Here is a 22,562-nt window from a genome sequence, read left to right as displayed (position 1 = left end):
AAGAACATGAAAATGTCCCTTTTAGACACTAACTGGCGACTAGAGAGGCTAGTCATTTTAACAGTTTCATTAGTTCACAAAAGATATGCAAAGACTCCTGTTTCTTAACGCTGCTGATCCAGTGGCCTTCTTCACACTTTGCCTTCATTTTCTCCCTCAGCTATGGCTTGAATAGAAAAATGTTTCCTACAGGTCATGGTTTGAACACTCAGTTCCCAGCTGGTCATACTACTTTGGGAGAGTGGACATTTTAGGAGTAAAGACCTCGAAAGAAAAGGTAGGTCTGTGAGGGAAGGTCCATAGGAACAGATCCTTGGTCCCTCCTGTGGGTACTGTCTGCTCCCTGTCAACCAACTAGTGACAAGCAGCCTCTGCTACAGCTTTCTGCCACTACAATGCACTCCTGAGCATATGGCACCAAGTCACCAGAGACTGAACCTTCTGAAACTGTGAGTTAATAATCGTTTTGACACAATGCCATAAGACTGACTAATCCATGCTCATTCCCATTTGTGTTCTCTTCTTGGCTGATTTCTAGATAAAATACTTTTGTGCTAGAGTCTCAAATGGAATCCAGATCATGGATGATTGGTGTTTCACAAAAATGACACCAGGAAAGGTGGCCTCCAGCTTTGCAGTGGTTCCTCCATTGACCATAAGCTGAAGAACACAACACTCCACTGGAATTTGTGGGAATGCTCACCTTTACACAACAATAAATGTTGATGAAAAATGCCTTTCAAGTTTTTCTTCCATGTCCCTCTTCTCTTCCTCCTTTTGAACAGCTATTTCAACATTACCATGTGCCAGTGGGTGATGGAATGGACAGTGAACATGGTCAGCAAAGCTTGATGGACTTGGCATTGTAGCTCTGGTGACTGTGTGATGAGCTGAGGGATGCATTGCCATACAAATCAACATTGTGGTTACGTTCCCCTAGTTAAAGCTCATCTTGGTTTTTGTGATAGGCTACATCTTTGCCTCCATGTCTTCTTCCAAGTGCAGCAAAAGGGGATGAATTCAAGGAAGGATGCTCTTTGTTATACATCCTCTGGCTTCTGCAAATATGCTTCTCTAGCCTCCCCTCCAGCCAGATAAACAGAGCATCTCTGCATGGTAGCTCCTCCACCCGGGCGTCTACGGTTCCCAAATCAGTGGTTCCAAGAAGGCTGCCAGGGCTCAATTAGGCTTGGCATTTCCCCTCCTTCTATCAGCTCCTGGCTCTTATTTAGTTTTAAATTACATAAAAATTGCAGCACATGGATTTGAATTAAAACAAGAAGACTGATCTTTGTAATATGCACCACATCAATAGGGAAGCTAATTTGTGTGAAACACTTCTCCTTTAATTTAAACTACAGAGAGCAGCCTCTGTAGTTTCGAGGGAGCTGAGAGTCGGGGTGGGGCTGTTTGTGGGGGCATTACTAGGGCTGTGCTTGGGATCAGAAGGAGAGGTTTCAAGGGAGGTTAGCATTCTGCTTAAGCCCTTTGTCCTGGATGTCACAGGATACACCAGAGTGGTCATAGCCTTCTGGCCTTGAATTTAAAGGAAGTCTTAAATATGTCTCAGGATTAACCTCTTTGATTGACTATTTAACAGCATCTAAACTACCAATAGAACTGACATAATTAAAAACTCCTTAAGACAGAGAAGACAAATGGTGGGTCCAGATTCCTCACCTGGTGATCATGATCCATGTACCACTTTACTGTTTCAAGGCTGTGTGTATGCACACTACTAGTCTATATTGAAGAAATTCCATGGGGATTGTAGATGTCTGAAGTCTTTCTGTTGTTTGGTTAGTACTGTTGTTTTGGAGGTAAGGGATGGAGGCCTGGGGGAGGGCAACCATCTCTGAATCACCCACAAACAATGAGTGCTTCGCTCAGAAACATTGCTAGGCCATCTGCAAGCCTTACCTGCATATATTCTGTACACCATGTGTTTGCCTGGTGTCCATGGAGGCCAGAAGAAGCATTCAGATCCCTTGAATCTTGAGTTAGGGGCAGTTGTAAGTCACCATACAGGTGCTGGGAATTGAACCCAGGTCCTCTGGAAGAGCAGCCAGAGCTCTTAACCCATCTCTCCAGCCCCATATCCCTTGGTTCATCCACATTTGGAGATAGGTTTTGAGGAGCCTAAAGCCTACACATGGCTCTTTTGAATGAGAATAAATAAATAGAGACTACATGAGTATATCTACACAAGTCAGGATATTTTGTTGGGGTTTTCCCCAGGATCTGAACTATGGTACAAAGAAGAAAGTTAAGCTTAAGTCCACTAAGTTCACAAAGAACTCACATCTGCTTTAAACATTCTTTTCCCTCCTGCCAAATGCCAAAAGGTGTGCAAATTGTAAGGGCAGATAAATAGGAGATTTAGTAAATGGTAGGTACTATCGACTGAAGCAGAAAGCTAAGGTTTCTATGTGATTGACATTTGAGTCTGAAGTGTATGGACTTAGTGGGCTAAGCCAAGCCAAATCTCTCTCACAAAGGCACCTTTGTCTTCGTTTACCGGAGTACCCACCCACCTTAGAGCTTGCACTGGCTGACAAATGTGTGCTGAGGCAATAGCTGGGTGACCAAATAGAAAAATGATTGTATGACTCTGGCCAGGGAAGCAGGTAGGTTGACTTCAGATCTTCAACTTTGCCTCCTCTCCTCCAAATTCAATCCCCTCATTCTCACCCTGGCTCTAGAGCAGACCCACCTGCTGCAGCCTCTCCTCCTTCTCTGTCCACATCTTCACCCGATCACATTGTTATGGGATAATATTTTTGTACACTGTGAAGATACATCTTTGCTAATGTGCCTTCTGATTAGTTTAATAAAAGAGCTGACTGGCCGGAAGCTAGGCAGGAGGTAAAGGCAGGACTGCAAGACCCAGAGGATGCTGGGAAGAAGAAGGGCGAAGTCAGAGGAGATGTTATGAGACACAGAGTGAGCAGGATGGGAAGTAAGTACATGAGGTAATGAGCCTTGGAGAAGCACCTAGATAAATAGAAATGGATGAAGTTATAAGAGCCAGCTGAAAACAAGCCTATGCTAACAGCTAAGCATTTATAATTAATAATAAGTCTCTGTGTGGTTACTTGGGAGCAGGCAGTTCTGACCCCCCCCCCCCAAGAAAACAAAAAACAAAAAACCAAAACTCTGCCTACATCACATGACCTTCTCCTCCAACCTTCCACCCTGCCACTCATCCCATTATCCCAGGCCTCAAGACCAGCAGGCATTTCTTTGGAATCCACAGATTGTGCCAGCCAGGGAAGCAGGTCAGCTACCTGCAGATCATCACCTCTTTCTCCTTCTCTAAATCAAATGTTCCAGGCTCACCCACAACTTTGTAGCAGACTACCTGCTGCAGCATCCCCCTTCCCTGATCCCATCTCCAGCAGGTCACACAGATCTTCTCCTCCAACTTTCCCACTCTTTCTGTTATCCTAGCCTGCAATTCCAGCAGGTATTCTCTGGGAACCTGCCAGCCAAACTTGTTAGGGAAGAAATTAGGTCCACCAAGCAGGAAAGCTAGCTTCAAATTTTCACTCTTCCTCCTCTGCTCCCAGTCCAATCCCCCAGTCTCATCCCAGCTCTTTAGCAGACTACCTGTTGTGGCTCTCACTTTCTGTGCCCCCATCTCAGAGGATTATGTAGATCTTTGTGGAATACCCTGATTCCCTCCAGGAATGTGCCCCCCCCCATTCTCCCATTCCTAGGTGTTAGCTCTCAATACCTAGAAACACATAGAACATACCTGGAATCCCCAATGGTCGCATCTATCAGGATCCCAGAAGAATTTTCTATTGGGCAACACACAGGCACTATATCCTCCCAAGAACCAGAGAAAGCAACAGAAACCAAGAAAAAAAAAAAAACAACAAACAAACAAAACAATACAACAACAACAACCTACCTGGTGACCAGATATTATCGCCCAGAATTATAATCTTCCCAATCCCAAATGCCAGCATAAACACAATCAATAAACAGCCAGAACAGTTTGTCTCCACTATAGTCCAGCAACCCTATCACATCAGGCATTTACTATTCTAACATGTAGATGAATTTCTAAATGGTCTTATTAAATAAAAACACAGAGCCAGAAATTTGGATTAAAGCCTTAGAGAGATCAGGGAAATATGGAAAGCCACCAGCTCACCTCACCTCACCAACCCCGTAGTGGGCTTTTTGTCTGAATCTGTCAAATGTTAATGGACTAGACATTGTTAATATAATTCTTGACTGTATATATTGTATATACTATTATACATACTTTTTCATATATTACTTATAACTTTTTTATTTTAAACAAAAAAGGGGAAATGTGGTTGATATATTGTGCACTTAATAAACTTATCTGGGGGTCAGAGAACAGAAAAGCCACTATATTAAACATAGAAGTTAGGCAGTGGTAGCACATGCCTTTAATCCTAGCATTCCTGAGGCAGAGATCCATTTAGATCTCTGTGAGTTCAAGGCCACACAGCCAGTGACACATACCTTTAATCCCAGCACTTGAGATCCCAGGAAGTGATGGCAGGAAGCAGAAAGGTATATAAGGTAGGAGGACCAGGAACTAGGGCTTTTAAGCTTTTAGACTTTTGAACAGTTCAGCTGAGGTCCATTTGGGTGAGGAGTCAGAAGCTTTCAGTCTGAAGATTCATGGAAAAAGGATCTGATGAGGAGTTGTTGAGGTGAAGTTAGTGGTGGCTTGTTCTGTATAGTGATATTTTATTTTTATTGAAATGTGATTTTATTTGTATGTTAATAAAGTTGCCTCGAGGTCAGAGTAAGCCAGAGCAGAAGCTGGGCGGTAGTGGTACACACCTTTAATCCCAGCACTTGGGAGGCAGAGCTAGGTAGATCTCTGTGTGTTCAAGGACACAGCCAGCATGGCAGACACACACCTTTAATCTCAATACCAACCATAGAAGACCTGGAGGTCTGTACAAACAGGCAGTGATGAGGAGGTCATGTGGCTGGGTTTACAACCAATGAGAAAACAGAACAGAAAGTCTATAAATACACAGGACACACAGAAGTAGGTCTCTTGCAGAGAGGAAGAACAGCAGAAGCAGTGAAGGGTAAGGTTTTCCGCTTTTGCTCTGACCTCGTGGTTTTTAACTCTGCAATTGGTTCTGTGTTTCTAATTTAACAAGTCGGTTACATCTGCAGTTCTGTTTCTCTATTCTTTTCAGCATTCACCCCAATACCTGGCTCTGGTTCTACTAATAAGACCTTTTAAATTTGTGTTACACTAACATATCTGAAATATAAGGAAAAGATCTTAAAACAGCCTGTATGAAGATGATAGAGATGTATAAAGAGGAAATGAATAAATCCCTTAAAGAAATATATAACAGTACCAACAGTCAAAGGAAATGGATAAAACAGTTCAAGATCTGAAAGCAGAAACAGAATCAATAAGATAACCCAAACTGAGGGAAATCTGGAAATGTAACATTTCGGAACTGGAACAGGAACCTCAGAGGCAAGCCTTACCAACAGAACACAAGAGGAGGAAGAGAGAACCACAGGGCACTAAAGACACAATAGAAGAAATAAACATCTGGCTACAGGATACCTCTGTCAAAGAAAATATTTTAAAAAATCCTGGCCCAAAATGTCCAAGAAATCTGGGATACTATGAGAAGACCAAATCTAAGGCAGTAAAAATAGAGGAAGGAGAAGAAACCCCAATCAAAGGCACTGAAAGTGTTTTTGACTAAATCATAGAAGAAAATATCCTTAATCTGAAGAAGGAAATATCAAGCAAGGTACAAGAAGCATACAATACCTAACAGACTGAACCAGAAAAGAAATTTCCCTTGGCACATAATAATCAAACACTAAATGTATAGAACAAAGAAAGAATATTAAAAGCTACAAGGGAAAAAGACCAGGTAACATATAAAGACAGGGCTATTGGAATTACACCTGACTTCTCAGTGGAGACCTTAAAAGCCAAAAGGACCTGGGCAGATGTCCTGCAGACTCTAAGAGAGCACAGATGCCAGCCCAGATTACTACAAAAACAACAAAAAGAAAATGAACTCAGTGGTACTTTTGGAGGTGCCTTGTTTAATAATGTCATATCAGGGCTTTAAAAAATAAATTTTATTTTTATTTATCCTCTCTCTCTCTCTCTCTCTCTCTCTCTCTCTCTCTCTCTCTCTCTCTCTCTCTCTCTCCCTCTCCCTCTGACAGGTTCTTTGTGTATATATTATGGCTCCTAGCTTTTTCCAGTTTTTATGGGATTCACAAGTGTGTAAATGGGTGAATTTCTGTGTATATGTATATTTTTTGTTTCTTGTGCTTTTTGGGGGGGATTTCCCTCCTATTTGTCTGTTTTGTCCTATTCCAATGTGTTCGTTTTCTTTTATCTTATCTGTTATCTTATTACTGTCCCTTAGAAGCCTCTTTGTTTTGGAAGGAGAGACAGAAAGAGGGTGGATCAGGATGGGAGAGGAGGTAGTGAAGAATTGGGAGGAGTAGGTGGAGGGGAAACCATCATCAGGGTATATTTTGTGAGAAAAAAATATTTTTTAATAAAAAATTTACGTTCACATTTTAGAAAAAACATTATTGGTTTTCTTCACAAAGGGCTTCTTATAAAATGTTTTGAGTTAGGCAAAGAAGGTCCCATCTAAATTTATTTGTGAAGCATGGGCAACTAGATTCTGTCAGAGCACTACTGATGTCATACCTCACCAGATGGCCCCCAGCACTCCAGATATCATCAACACTAGCCTCCATTTGAAGTGAGTATCTTTTAAGGTGGCTGCATTTTCCTCCTGGGGTCAGAAGGTCTTACTTTCGTTTACTCAGAGATGGTGTGTTGTTTACTTCTCTTTGCAAATCTCTTCCTATGGCTCAAGCTTTAGAATTCTTTGTTTTTAGGGTCTTGGGATATGTCTTAGTCAGAGAAGTGCTTGTTTTACATGCATGAGGACCTGACTTTGATTCCAAGAACCCATTTTAAAAAATGACAGGCTTGGTGGCATGCTTATAATCCTAACTCTGGAGATGTGGAGACTGGAAGATCTCTGGGGCTCACCCATGAGTTGGCCTAGCCCACTTGGCTAGTTTCTGCTCTCTCCCACATGCATGTGCACGTGTGCACATTTACCCACAAAGCGCACACATGCATGTGAACATGTGCACACACATCACACACACACACACACACACACACACACACACACACACACACACACACACACTTGTTTCCTGGCAAATAGAAAACTGTAAACTTTGAGTTCTGAGTGAGCTACAGCAGTCAGATTCCATGCTGGAAATCAAAGATGAGTGTGTGGTATCTTCTTCGGAGAAATGTCACCTTGTGTGTGGTACTCACCAGTGGAGAAGTCTCAGCCTGCACCTTGGAGGAGCCAGCCATATACTTAGCATTTGGTGAACTAGACAAGGAGGGACATGCCACATATGCTGGGGTTGGCTTGCTTTAGCAAAGACATGGTTCTAACTTACATCCTCATTATCTTGAGGATAAATCTGAGGTAGTATCATATAGACAAGATTCTAAATTCAAAGTCAACAGGCTGGGTTCAATTCACAACTATTTCTTTAATTTGTTGTGAGATTGTAAGCAGGATGCCCAGGTTCTCCCTGTATCTACATGTTCCAATAGGGAGATCCTGGGAAGATACAGAGTGGAAAGAACAGGGATCTCTCTTCACCTGGACAATGATTATAATGGTGGGATATGTCTCTGATGTAACTGCTCTTGTTTCTTTAAAATTGGAAGATTTGGGATATCCAGTACAAACTTTGGACAATAAATTGTAATAAGTCTGATCATTTTTTTTTCTCTTGATATATATGCTGGTTAGTTTTGTCAACCTGACAGAAGTCAGGTTCGCCTGGGAAGAGGGAGCCTCAGTTGAGAGGATCCCTCTACCGGATTGAATGGTAGACATGTCTTTTGGGCATTTTATTGTTTAATAATTGATGTGTATGTGTTAGGGGGTGGGCAGACCACTGTGTGTGGTGCTACTTCAGGGTAGGTGGTCTTGAGATATACAAGAAAGTGCTGAGGAAGCCTTGGAGAGCAAATCATTGAGCAGCATTCCTCCATGGTTTCTGCATCAGTTTCTGCCTCCAGGCCTTGGGTTCTTGTATCAGATTCCCTCAGTGATGAACTATGCCTGGGACATGGAAGCCAAAGTTCCTTTCCTCCCCAAGTTCCTTAAGTTGCTTTTGGTCATTGTTTCTATCACAGCAATGGAAAGCCCAATAGGACAGTATAGTGACAGTTGTCCATCAAAGCGCAGGCAGTGATGTGTGAGATTCTAAAGCTCCTTATGAACATCTGGAAGGAACCAGTAGGCTAATGTCACAGATTTGTGATCTGACAGCTGATTGCTAGTCCTCATCACAAGGGTACAAACAGAGAGGCCAGCAGCTATCACTACTGTCCTTCTGCTCATCATTGCAAGCTCCTGGCCTTTTGGTTGAAATGAGTTCCTAGAGATTTAAAAGGTGAGAGTCCTTTTATGTTGCCTGTTTTGTTTTTCTCCTTTTCTCCATTCAGGAGCTATACATTAAAAACTAGGACATTAAAAAATAACTGCATATTGAAGTGACATTAGAAAGTCATTGTACAAGCTCAGAAAGCCGCAAGCTTGGAAGGACCTGAGCCGCTTATAGCTTGGGTTGACCCTTTACAAAAGACAGCCTACTCAAGCTAAAATAAGTATTAAATAAACTTAAATTAAATTTAAAAGCAAATATAAACAACAATAACAAAAGAAAGTGAACCCAGGGCAGGGGGCACATGTGCTTTCCAAAGTTATCAAAAAAATTATCAGATTAAAATGTTTAATTTCCAACTACAACAAAAAGAAGTCTACTCTCAGGGCTGGAGAGATGGCTTAGAGGTTAAGAGCATTGACTGCTCTTCCAGAGGTCCTGAGTTCAATTCCCAGCAACCACATGGTGGCTCACAACCATCTGTCATGAGATCTGGCACCCTCTTCTGTATACATAATAAATAAATAAATCTTTTAAAAAAAGAAGTCTACTCTCACTTTTGCCAGCTATTTTCAAGAAAAATCAACAGAAAAAGACCTGATAGAAGGTTATGTTCACAGTAATGGAAACAACTTCCTTTAAAAGGTTCTGAAGCAAAGGAATCTATGGAGAGAGTCCAGAGAATGGTGTGTATGTTAGTTACTTTACTGTTGCTGTGATAAAACACCATGATGAAGACAACTTGAGGAAGAAAGTTTATTTTAGTTTATACTTCAGAAGGATAAGAGTCCATCATGGTGGAAATAGCAAATAGCAGACATGGAAATAGGAGCAGGAAGCAGAGGCCTCACATCGTGAACTAGAGAGATCAAATAGGAAGTAGGGTGAGGCTGTATAATCTCAAAGCCCTCTTCCAGTGACATGCTTCCCAAAGCAGGCTGCACCACCTAAACCTCCCCAAACAGACCACCAGTTGGGAACCAAGTACTGAAATACCAAACCTCTGGAGGACATTCCTCTTTCAAACCACCACAGTGTATATATGAGCAGAAAATAAATATTAAGCAGGCAGAGAACCTAGAGAAGCAAGAAAGCTTCTGGAGCTGGGAAGCACAGTTACTCAAATGGAAATTCACTAGAGCAATTCCAAGGCAGATTTGAGCACGTAGAAGAAGATCACTGAGTGGGTAAGGGATGCTACTGAGACCGAGAAAAAAGGTGGAAAAAGATAGGAAAGTACCAAGAGCCGAAGGATAGGATGTCATCAAGCAGACACGTTATTAGAAAAGAGAAAGGTCAAGGAGCACACTCAAAGAAATAATGGGGGCGGGGATCCTCCCCTGTGTGTTTGATAAAGGCATGGCTATAAATATCTGAGAATCCCAATGAACTTCAACTAAGGTGAACCCAAACATATGAACACCAAAAAGACATTATATTTAGTTTTTGAAAGACACCACACACACACACACACACACACACACACACACACACACACACACACAGGAAGCATTTCTTAAAAGCTGGACTCCATGACTTACCACATCCAGAGTCATTGCTTAGATGGTCAGCAGATTGCTCAGCAGAAAGTTCAGAGGTTGAAAGGCTGGTGAGCTGCTCAGTGGTTAAGAGCACTTGCTGCTCTTCCAGAGGACCCCATTTTAGTGACCAGCACCCACATCAGGTGACTCATAATTTACTGTAATTCCAGTACTAGGGGATCCAACAGTCTTTTCTGGCCTCTTTGGGTATTTGTGCACACATGACATATACTTGGACAGGCATACATGCAACCATAAATTAAAGATGGTATCAGAGGAAGATGTAGAAAATTATGAGATGGATGAGAATAAAAACACATGGCAAGACACAATGAAATGAAGGCAGAAATATGTAGCTATTAGCCCATTAACACAAGAAAGATCTTGAGCCAACAGCCCAACAAACAAACAAACCTTGTGATTTGAAGAACTAGGAAAAAAGCCTGAAGCTACCAGATAGAAGGAAATAATAAAGTTTGGAGCAGAGATAAATGAAACAGGATAGAGATACTACAGGGAAAATAAATGCAATCATAAGCTTGTTGGAAAAGGTAAAAAAAAATTGACAATCCTTGAGCTAGATATACTAAGAAATGAAAGAAAATTCAAATTGATAAAATAAAACATGAAAATCAGGACATTACCATCCATTGTAGGAATGTAAGAATTTTAAGGAAGTTCTATGGATAATTAAATGTAATGGATAAATGAGTAGAAAAACAACACTCACTAAAGGTGAGCAGAAAATCTGAAAAGACCCATAACTGTTAGAAGATTCAACCAGTAATAAGTCTCTCCTGAGAAAGAAAATTGCAAGCACTGGTTGTTTCGTGGGTGAATTCTGCTAAGTGCTAAAGAAAAAATGAACATCTTGCAGACTTCTGTAAAGAAAGCAAGGAAGAGAAAACACCCCTTAGCTCACTCTAAGGCCAGCACTGTTCTCTCACCAATGCCAGGCAAAGACACTACGAGAAAACTAGTGGGCTGACATCCCTTCTGACTATTGAAAGAAGAAACCTTAACTCAAATTCAACACCACATTACAAAAATTCTTCATCACATCCAAGTGAGATTCATTCTTAGAGCAGAAAGATGGCTCAACGCTGTATCAACAGAATGAAGGGGGCAAATCACACAATGACTTCAATTCATATAGGAAAAACGTTTGGTCCAGTTTATAGGCTTTCTTTTAAAGTTATTTTACTAAGAGGTGTGTATGTGTGTTTCCTAGGGTCCCATTTTCTAGGTAGCTTCCCTGGAGTTGTGTAGCAATCTAGTCATCTTTGTTTTATATCTAGTATCCTACTATGAGTGAGTACATACCATGTTTGTCTTTCTGAGTCTGGGTTACCTCACTCAGGATGATTTTTCTAGATCCATCCATTTGCCTGCAAACCTCATGATGGCATTATTTTTCTCTGCTGAGTAGTACTCCATTGTGTATATGTACCATATTTTCTTTATCCATTCTTCAGTTGAAGGGCATCTAGGTTGTTTCCAGGTTCTGGCTATTACAAACAATGCTGATATGAATATAGCTGAGCAAATGCCCTTGTGGTATGATTGAGCATTCCTTGGGTATATCCCAAGAGTGGTATAGCTGGATCGTTGGGGAGATGGATTCCCAATTTTCTAAGGAAGCGCTATATTGATTTCCAAAGTGGCTGTACAAGCTTGCAATCCCACCAGCAGTGGAAGAGAGTTCCCCTTGCTCCACAATGGGAGTAATGAAGAGCAAGGTTCGAGGGAAAGAGAGTTTAGGGGAGCAGGAGATCCCAGCTGGATCAAGAACAGAAAGGGAGAACAAGGAATAACAGACCATGATAAATGAAGACCACATGAGAACAGGAAGAAGCAAAGTGCTAGAGAGGTCTCCAGAAATCTACAATGATATATCCTCTGTAGACTGCTGGCAATGGTCAAGAGAAAGCCTAATCTGACCTAGTCTGGTGATCAGATGGCCAAACACCCTAATGGTCATGCTGGAACTCTCATTCAATAACTGATGTAAGTGGATGCAGAGATCCTCAGCCAGGCCCCAGGTGGAGCTCCAGGAGTCCAATTGTTGAGAAAGAGGAGGGACTGTATGAGTGAGAATTGTTGAGACCAAGATTGGAAAAGCACAGGGACAAATAGCCAAACTAATGGAAACCTATGAATTATGAACCAAAAGCTGTGGAGCCCCCAATTGGATCAGGCCCTCTGGATAAGCGAGACAACTGAATAGCTTGGACTGTTTGGGAGGCATCCAGGCTGTGGGACCCGGACCTGTCCTTAGCGCATGAGCTGGCTGTTTGGAACCTGGGGCTTACACAGGGACACTTTGGTCAGCCTGGAAAGAGGGGACTGGACCTGCCTGGACTGAATCCACCAGGTTTAAATGAATCACCAGGGGAGTCTTGGCCCTGGAGGAGATGGGAATGGAGGGGAGGGGCTGAGGGGGGGAAGGTGGAGGTGGGAGGGAGGACAGGGGAACCCATGGCTGATGTGTAAAATTAAAACACAAATATAATAAAGAAAAAAAAAAGAGAAAAAGCCATATGTGAAAGAATGGCATGAAGTATCATGTCTGGTAACAGAAACTCCCCTTGTTCAGAAGAAAGAAAAGGCTGCCCACACTTACCACTTCCATTCAACACAGTACTTGGAATTCTATCCAGAACAAATAATGAAGGAAAAGGAATAAAGTTATCCAAGTCATAAGGGAAGTAAAATAACTTCTGTTCACAGACTTGAGAAGATTTTATATGTAGAAAATCTTATAGATTCCATACACATACACAAAAGCTATTACAGATAACAAATGAATTCAGCAAAAGAGAAAGATGCAAAATTAATGCACAAATGTCAGATGTATTTTAATAAACCAACAATGAAAAAAAATGAAAGGGAAATTATAAAAGTAATTCCATTTACAATAGCAGAAAAAGGAAAAAATTACTTAGATATTAACCAGTGTGATGAAATTAAAATTATAAAATGGTAAACTAATTCAAAATCAGGAATAAATGAAAACACTTTTCCCTGCTCATGAACTGTAAGATTTAATATTAAGATTAGCAATACTACCTAATCTGATGTTTATCAAATCCCCAAATGACTATTTTCTTTGCAAAAATAGAAAATTCATATGAATCTCAAGGGACCTCCCCAACCCTCCATAATCAAAATAATCTTAAAAAACAAAACAAAACAAAATAAGAGGACTCAAGCTTCCATGTTTGTAAAACTTATTAACAAACTTGATGGGTTGAACATCTTCAGTAATGGCTATGGGGACAGCATGAGAGTAGAGTTTAATCCTCAGAGCTGTGTTAAAAAGAAAGTTTGGGCATGGTAGTGTGCACTTGCAATTCCAACGCTGGAGATGAGGAGACAGGTGGCTACCTGGGGATCATTAGATAGTCAGCCTAATTTAGTGGGTGAGTTCTAGGCCAGTGAGAGATGTGGTTAAAAAAAATGGTTGGATGTTGCTTGAGGAATGACACTACAGGTTGTCCTATAGCCTACACACATGCACACACACACACACACACACACACACACACACACACACACACTTTCAGTCATCTCAACAGTGTGGTGCAGGTGAATGACACACATACAGGGCAGAATAAAACAACAACATAACTCTCACATATATGGTTAAATTATTTTTGACAAAACTGCCGAGATCAGTCAAAAAGGAAGTGCAGTTTTGAACAAATGCTAGGGGACAACTGGATACTCAGGTGTAAGAGAATGAAGGTGCACTCCCAAATTAGACATACACAAAATGTGCCCACAGCTAAGCAAAGCTTAAAACTATAACATTCTTCATTGGGAAATACAGGGCACAATCCTTGTGACATCAGATTTGGCAATGGTTTCTATGGTAGAACACCAAAGGCACAGAGGACAAAATTAAATAACAGACGAACTAGACTTCATGAAAAGTTTAAAAAAATGTTGCATATCAAAAGACGATATAAGCACAGCATGACAGAAACAAATGGAATGGGAGAGAACTTTGGCAAATTATCTTATAAGAGGCCAATATCTAGGAAACAGAATATTTGAAAATTGTTGACCAAAACACAAGACTTGATTTGAGATGAGTGAAAAGGTGGATGGCCAATGTGTTCCTGAAAAGATGCTCAACACTTCACAGTAAGCAAGGAAATGTAAATCAAAACAATGTGCTGCTACCTCATACAGTGAGCATGGCTCCCATAAAAGACAAGTGAACCCATGTTGGTGATGGCATAGAGAAATCAGGACCCTTGAGCGCCATTGGTGGCGCTATGAAACACTACAGCTGCTATGGAAGATGGTATGGCAGTTCCCCAAATAATTAGCAGGTAGAATTGCCATATAATTCAGCAATTCTACTTCTGGATATATATTTAAAATTGACAGCAGGGTTTTTAAAAGAGATTTGTATACCCATGCTCATAGCAGGATTGTTTTGTACTATCTAAAAGGAAAAAAAAAAAAGAAACCCAAGAGTGATAGATGATTGGATAAGCAATATATGCTATTTATACACATACATAAGGGACTATCATTCAACCTGAAAAGGAAGGAAATTCTGTATTACTTTACAACAGTGACAAACACTGAGGACACCATGCCAAGGCAGTCACAAAAGACAAAATAGCACAATTACATTTAAATGAGGAAACCACAGCAGTGAAAAATCACAGAAGCAGAAAGTAATAGGGTAGTTTCTAGGGGGCTGGAGGGGGCTGGAGGGGGCTGGAGGGGGCTGGAGGGGGCTGGAGGGGGCTGGAGGGGGCTGGAGGGGGCTGGAGGGGGCTGGAGGGGGCTGGGGAGCTTTTGTTTAATACATACAGTTTCCATTTTATGAGATGAAAAGAGCATGGCTATGGGCGGTGATCATCACCCAATTTAGGAATGCATCTAATAATTGTGCATTTAAGATGATAAAGTTTATGTTATGTCCAGTCACAAAAAATTAAAGGGAAAAATGAAACAAAATAACAACCAAGAAACAAAGGCTGTTAATCTCTGCCTGTCTTGCCCCAGCCATGGGTTTCAAAGGCTTTGGGAAGACAAAATGTGACTTCTGACTTGTGGCATCATTGGGCCCCATCACATAGTTATGTAACATGGAAAAATGTTTGAAAAAGAGGCCAGCTGTTTAATGGGAACTTCAGTATTTTTCTACTATACCAAGCAATACTATGAATATTATTCACTTGTAAGAAAATTATTATTAAAAACATGTAGAAGCAACTTAATCTCTATATTGCTCAGATTCCTTTCAGCCAGTGCTTGGCAAATGAGGCAGATGCTGACAACTCACAACATTCTCTGTACATCAGGGTCACATATAGGTAAGTGTCTTGATTAGATTTGCTAGTCTATTTGTTGTTGTAGGGAGCTAACCAGCACCCGCATGGATTAAACCAAGCATTTCAACTCTATCAGGGCTAAGGAGTCTTGTTTACCTTTTAGAATATGAGAACATTTAACACACACACACACACACACACACACACACACACACACACACACTTCCTCTCACATGGTTTAAGTAGACATACTATGGATAGATAATATTCCCCTAGAGCTGAAGGCTATTAAATGACAAACGTAGCATCAGCTGTGAGCTAGCTCCCTATGATGAGTTGTTGGTCAAGGAGGCCCCAGAAGCCCCCCAAACGATATTGAATATTGTTTGGTTTGCAGTTCTTGGTTTCCCACCAGAACTCGATGATAAGACCCCATTGTTGAAGGTGCTATCGGCTTGGGTTACAGGACACAGAGAAGTCAAGTGGAGTTGATCTAGGAGCCTCCTCTATGCTGACTATATTTCACTGTGTCAGGATGTATTACACTGTGGGAGAAAGCCAGCAACAATCCTACCCAGCTGTGGACCCCATGAACTACAATAACAAACTGAAAGGCAAGATGTGCTTGATAGGGCAACAGTGGCATGACCAGTATGAAATAACCAACCACTTTATGATTGAATTTACAGCTTGGTGCACAGGAAGGAACTCATACCTGATGCTATAAACTTGGTAGTGAGCCCATGGTTGTGGCAGTCATGGGCTCTAGTGGGGAACCTATTGCTGTTGTTTTGCTAAACGGACATGGCATCAACTACCCTCTGACTAGTTACATTTATATCCAGCCATTAGTGCTGCTCTTGTTCTTTGTCAGAGAAGCTTCTTTGGACAGTAAGCTGCAGCCATTGTACAGACTCACAACTGCTTAGAAGGCTGAGAAAGATTGACGGTGGAGTCCTTGGTCTTAATGGAGCCCTAAGTCAATTCCTTCATGCTCGGGAGCATTATGGAAGAGAAAGCAGGAAGAATGTAAGAGCCAGAGGATGGGGAAGAGTGTTGTATGTCTTCTGGACCTGACCTAGTTGTTGAACACATGAACTCATCTTTACTGTGGTTACCTGCACAAGATCTGCATAAGACTGAGTCCATCACCATTTTACCAAGTGTGGGTTCATTGGATTGTATACCAAGCTGCCTTCCCCCACCAAGGGACTATGGACCATTGATGACTGTTGGGGGCATGTGAATTCACAGATAAACTGCCCAGGATCCAGTACATTACCCTCTGCTTAGGCTCATGCAAGCCACTACAATTAAGCCTCTTATGTCATTAAAAGCTAAATAAAAAAGACTCAAAAGGGGTAAGGAGACTTGTTAGAAAGAGAAGGAATTTTAGTGGAGAGGAGGGGGGGAGGACAGAGAGCAATGGGAGGTAAAAAGGACCCAAAATTTATTATATGCATATGTGAACTTATCAAAGAAAGGGTTCAAAAAAAAAAAGAATATCATGAAGACACCATCAAATTATGGACTTTTCTCAGTCCTTGTCTGAATATACCACATTGGTGGCCTCTCTACTAAGGTTTGTTTGCTTGTTTTTCTGCAGCTCCAGTCCTATAGCTAAGCAAATGTATACATTGCCAAATTGCAAAGAAGCCATCAAGCCAGGTGGCCATTTGGGCAAAGAGTTTGCACACGTGTCTACAATCTTGGCTTATTACTAAAACATCTTTGTCTAATAAAACAATGCCTGAAATCAAATGCCAAGCTTTCTAAATAAGATACTGATAAGAAAGCTATGGATGTTTGGATGGGAAACACTTCGCACCCCAGTACTGGCTTTCAAGTTTTAAGTAAATAAGGTTACCTTTACTTTCCCACAAGAGAAGTAGCACAATGTCAAGGTTCAATGCTGCCTTCAGTCACAGATCACTGTCAATTTGACAATTCACCTTCTTCTTTGTTGTTGTTTTGCTTTTTGAGTCAGGGTTTCTCTGTGTAGTTTTGGTGCCTGTCCTGGATCTTGCTCTATAGACCAGGCTGGCCTCGAACTCACAGAGATCCACCTGGCTCTGCCTCCCAAGTGCTGGGATTGAAGGCATTCACTACCACTGCCTGGCGACACCTCACTTCTTTATGACTCTCTCAGCATAGCATGTCTGGAAGTGTTAGAAAGCCCTGTCAGAGACCCTATGAAGCATAAGCTTTAACTGTGGATCTCCATGTGCCTGTATTTGATAAGACAACTCATTCCAAACCCGGGAGCTGCACCAAGTGCTTTGTGGGCCAGGCTAGCACAGAATCAAGGAGGGAACAAACCTTCTACTCTCAGGACCACTTTAAAGGATGTTAATTTTGGGGCTGAAGGGATGGCTTGGTGGCTAAGAACACTGGTTTCTCTTCTAGAGAATGTGGGTGCAATTCTCAGCACCCACATGATTGCTCATCACCATCTATAACTCTGGTTGCAGGGGATCTGATACTCTCTTCTGGCCTCCATAGGCACTAAGCACACCTTTGGGGTATAGACACATATACAGACAAGACAAAACACCCACACTCATAAAATAATGAAATGATTTTTAAAATGTGAACTTCAAAACACGTGGTTGGCATTGAGGTGAAGTCTGGATTGTAAATGCTTTTGTCCTTGGCCTAATTACTTAAGCTGTGAGAGATCCTATGCACAAAACAACTTAATATTAGTGTCTGAGGACTGGTGAATTATAAGCAGCAAACAATGCATATCAATCCATATTGGTTTCCCTCACTTTGTTCATGTTTTCCTAGGTGCCGCAACTGTCTTGGTACTGTTCTGCTGGCAGATTTTTTCACTTTAATGTCATGGACCTGCCAATGAACTCCTTGAAAGGCGCTGTAGGTGTGCACACACGTAGAAGATACATTCAGAGTCTTTGAATTCTGTTTCCAGTCAGGGAAAGAAACAGAGAGCAACTACAACCCCTCAGAATAGTTCAGTGGTCAGAACAGTCATTTGCTGTATTCTCTTCTGGAAAAGAGCCTCTGTCCACATCTTAGCAATGAGCACATGCATTATAGAGCCTGGATCCACTTGGGCACCTGCTGGGGCTTAATTAACATGTTTTTTCAACTAATAACTGAGCCTACATGAATCTGATTAGCTTTGTGGTAACCAGGAGAAGTTTCTGGAGCCCTGCATGGATGGTAAAAGCATGGGGAGAAGGGTGGTACCCTTCAATACTATATTCTGGGACATGCAACTGAGCAGACTGTAATTAAATTCCTCAGTATGGAAATGGCTCTGATAGCTTGGAGGGAAGTCCAGTGCTCATCTGAGGCTCACTTCTGGTCAAATACTCAAGGCCACACCGGTAAATTCCCTTTAACTTCCCTTCTCTTGGGAATGAGCACTCCCTGTTGCTCAGCACTGAGGGATGAGCATGGTGCTGGGTCCAAGGGTTAAGAAAACTCAGGTCCCCCATGACTTTCTGTGCTCTGCAGAGCGGGGAGAACAGCAGCATGAGAGTACAATGAGTCACATACCTGAAAACATCATCATATGCTGGAAGTTCCAGGCAATCTTCTGTTTCCTGCCCAGGTTCAGGAGGAAGGAGAGCGGGTAAATGTTGCAGGCTCTGGCAACAAAAATTGCTAGCTGTTGGGACACATTGAGGAAAACATTGTTGCAGAGGGGCTGACTGAGCAAGCTCAGATACCATGTCCATCTGCTTCTCTATGATATGACCCAGAAAACAAGTATAAACATGACAACTCATCTATGTCTAACTTGCTCACCAAATTCATCCTTCAATGTCAATTCCTTCCTAGGATGACATAAAACTCTGTCTGTCTTTGAACATATGCTTGGCTGAAAGTTGGTTCTGCAATGCCATTTCAATCACTAAATTTTCCCATCACATTTACGTTGCTGGTGACTGACTCTATTCTCAGTGTTGCTGGAAGCTGTGAGGTAGTGACGCCCCGGTACGATGGTATTAGCTTCTCTAGCAGCTCTTTGGAAAGAATAAATATATTTCTGATGGTGGTTTCCATCTCACTTCCTATCAGTTCATGTGTCTGTTTCTAGCAAGCTTGTTAGAAATCCCTTTTCATTTAGTGGATTTAATTTTGAGAAAAGCTGATTGTCAACATATATAATACAACTGCTACTTCAGGAGACTTCCCTAAAGTCAAAGTCTCATAAGTGAACATCTGCTGAAGCTCAGCCATAAGCCTCCCTGCTTTGCTATTATCTCTGTTCCTTCTTTGGTGGTCTGTCTGTTCTAGCTTGTCCTCTGCAGGTTGAAGCTATTTGAAGTGAGATAGCTTCCTTCTTTCTAAGATCTAGGTTTCAGAGGAAATTTGAGAGTTCAACAGAATCCCAGTGGTGAAAGACTGACACCAAATTCAGGTGAAGAGTGGGAACATGGAGATAGCAAGCTCTCCAGAAGTTAAGATCATCTGCCAGCGACCGATGGAGGCAGCATCTCATTTCCCAAGTGGTATGGACAATAGCTGCAGGCTTTTCTTTGGGACATTTGCAGTTGCTCAGTGTCTCTTTGGCCAGATACTTGCTTTCATGGGGGTTGCCTCCTACTCCAACCCTGCAGAAGGAGTACCCTCTGTATTAAAAGTGGGGTCTAGATTTTGTCTGTTCTCCTAGGGAGGAAATGATCTCTCTCTCTCTCCCTCCCTCCCTCCCTCCCTCCCTCCCTCCCTCCCTCCCTCCCTCTCTCTCTCTCTCTCTCTCTCTCTCTGTATGTATGTATGTATGTATGTATGTATGTATGTATGTATGTATGTATGTGTGTATGTGCTGGGGTATGTGTGCATATATGCATGCATGTAACTGACTGATTAGAGTAGGCTGACTGGCCAGAAGGTCCTGGAGATTCGCATGTCTCTGCCTCTCCAGAACTGGGATTATAAGCATGTACCACTGTGGCCAGCTTTTTTTAGGTTCTGGGGGTTTGAATTATGGTCCTCGTGCTTGTAAGGCAAATACTTCCCTGGCTGAGCTAACTTCACAATCCCAGAAGATGTTATTTGATGGAAATAAACTTGCATGTGCATAATGCTTTTGATGTTGATAGTACAAATGTCATATTGACTTGTATGATGACTTCCAAGTTCTACCAGAAAGAAGGTTTAACCATTTTTTTTCTATAATTTTTCTTCAAAGGATACAAAGGCTCCAAGTATGAAAAGCACGTTGAAAATGTGATTCTGGAAGGTGAAGAGAGCCAGGCCCATGTAGCAGAAGATGACATTCTCAGCCAGGAAGTTCATAAATTCAAACAGCTGAAAACAAAAGAGAGACCCCGTCTGACTGATTAAGACTCAGATTTGTGTACCACTTGTTTATTGTAACTTTGACAACCAGGCAACCCTCCTTCCTGTGGCAAGCTGCCACTTGGGCCTTGAGCTCCTGCCATCAGGTCAGTTGATGTCCTTGGTTCTCTGCCCAGTGATTCATGCCACAGTCATGCCACTGTCCTATTATTGTCAACACATGCCAGGCTTCCAGAGATACCTCAGGTGGTGTTAACAGAACAGTTCCTACTACAATGACTTTCCTACTGTGATGCCAAGGAAGCAGAAGTCAAGTGGCTCACTCAAGCTGTGCCATAGCAAAGAGGCTGAGACTGTTTAACCTGTCTGTACCTCAAACAGTAGATGTGCTTGAGTTCCAAGGCCCCAGTTAAACGAACGAAAGAGAAGAAAGCAGCTTAAACTAAATTGGCCTCTCCAGGCATGCAGGAGAGACAAACCTAGAAAACTTGGAATGAGGAGGAACATCAATTACATTTTAACATTAGAGTGATTAGTTTATTTCAAACCCTAGACAATGAGACTCATTAAACTGACGGATGTAGATATATCCATTAAATGTCTACAATTTCTAGCTAGTAAAGGAGATGATTAATCCCACGGATCAGCTTCTGCAGAAAGAACATGATAGATCCATCAAGTTCAGTCGGAAGAATGGAGTAATAACATGCTATGCTGAGGGGTGCTCCCTAGAGTTATTCTTAGACCATTAACTAAACAATTTAAGTTGAACATAAAAAAGCGTTTTTTCTAACTTTTATGTTAAAAGTAAAAGGGAAATGTGTCCAGGGGCTATACCAAAGTTGGATCTGGCAGAGACTTTATTTTATGATCCAGGCTTTCCATTTGGAAGTTTCTGAAACTTCATTCCCGGACCTACATAAATCATGTTAGGTAAATGTCTCTGGAGGCATTGCTCCCGACTTCGTGAAGAATCATTATTTTTTCATGTAATGTATTTACAGCCCCACAAATAATGCCCAATACCTGTTCCCTGACAGCTGACAGAAAGAGAAGCAGGATCTTGTCAGAAACATTATTTAAAACCAGTAGTAGAAAGAAAGAATTAAAAAAGACACAGCTCCTTCAGAACAAGATGGTCTTTCTACAGCGGCAGTGTCATCCATTTCTGTGAGCACTCTGCTCTCAATCTAGGGCAGCTAATGTAAACAAATGCTGTCACTCAAATAGCTGCGGCGAACGTAGAACACAGGTCTGGGGAATACAGAAGATGGAGAACCCTTTGCTACCTCATTATGCCTTTATTTTTCCCCAGAGCAAGATCTGATCATCATTTTTGTCGGTGTGCGCTGCCCTAACAAAGGATCGAGTCTGCCTGGATTAAACAATAGGATTTTATTTCCCACAATTCTGGAGGTTGAGATGTACAAGATGAAAGTGGCAGCTGATCTGATGCTGGTGAAGGTCTCCTTTTCACTTCTCCCTGCTTGTGGCAAGCGCTCACAGAAAAGTCTACTTTCTTCTGTCTATTCTTATAAGAAGGCTGATTAAAGCCAGAGGGGATCCACCTTACTACTTCCCAAGCCTTTACTTCCAAGTAGCATCCTATTGGTCCTATATCTGAATTTGGGGGTGGGTGGTGGGTGAAAATATGCCCAGTCCTTAGCAGCACTGTAGTTTTTAACAGTGATAAGTGAATGTCAAGACAAAGTTAAAAATGTCTCTCATGTACCTACTCCAAGTGTATTTCACCCTTGAGAGGACATTTTGTGACCAGGAATATATTCAGCCTCTTCTGTGTGGTCACACTAGTTTCCCTCTAGAGTGTACCACATTCTCCGTAGCCTTGATGGCCTCTAAAGCCTCTCTAGCTTGGATATGGAGCATAGAATTCTGGACCAGATAACTCAGATCCATGCATTTCTCTACACCTCCCATTTGGTATATTTGGAGCCAA

General features: G+C 41.7%; 1 protein-coding gene across 1 annotated transcript in view; it reads right to left on the bottom strand.

Moving 5' to 3' along the window:
* Slc9a9 (solute carrier family 9 member A9) overlaps positions 1-22,562 on the bottom strand; it is a 549,909-nt gene that overhangs the window by 195,357 nt on the left and 331,990 nt on the right. The window contains exons 11-12 of the mRNA XM_036193912.1: positions 20,501-20,614; positions 18,857-18,968 (exon numbers count right to left, since the gene is read on the bottom strand). Of these exons, the coding sequence (XP_036049805.1) occupies positions 18,857-18,968; positions 20,501-20,614 (226 nt within the window). The remainder of the gene's footprint in view (positions 1-18,856; positions 18,969-20,500; positions 20,615-22,562) is intronic.

The sequence above is a fragment of the Onychomys torridus genome, chromosome 7 (genome assembly GCF_903995425.1).
Source record: "Onychomys torridus chromosome 7, mOncTor1.1, whole genome shotgun sequence".
Lineage (NCBI taxonomy): Eukaryota > Metazoa > Chordata > Mammalia > Rodentia > Cricetidae > Onychomys > Onychomys torridus.
This window is presented reverse-complemented; position numbering and strand designations above follow the sequence as displayed.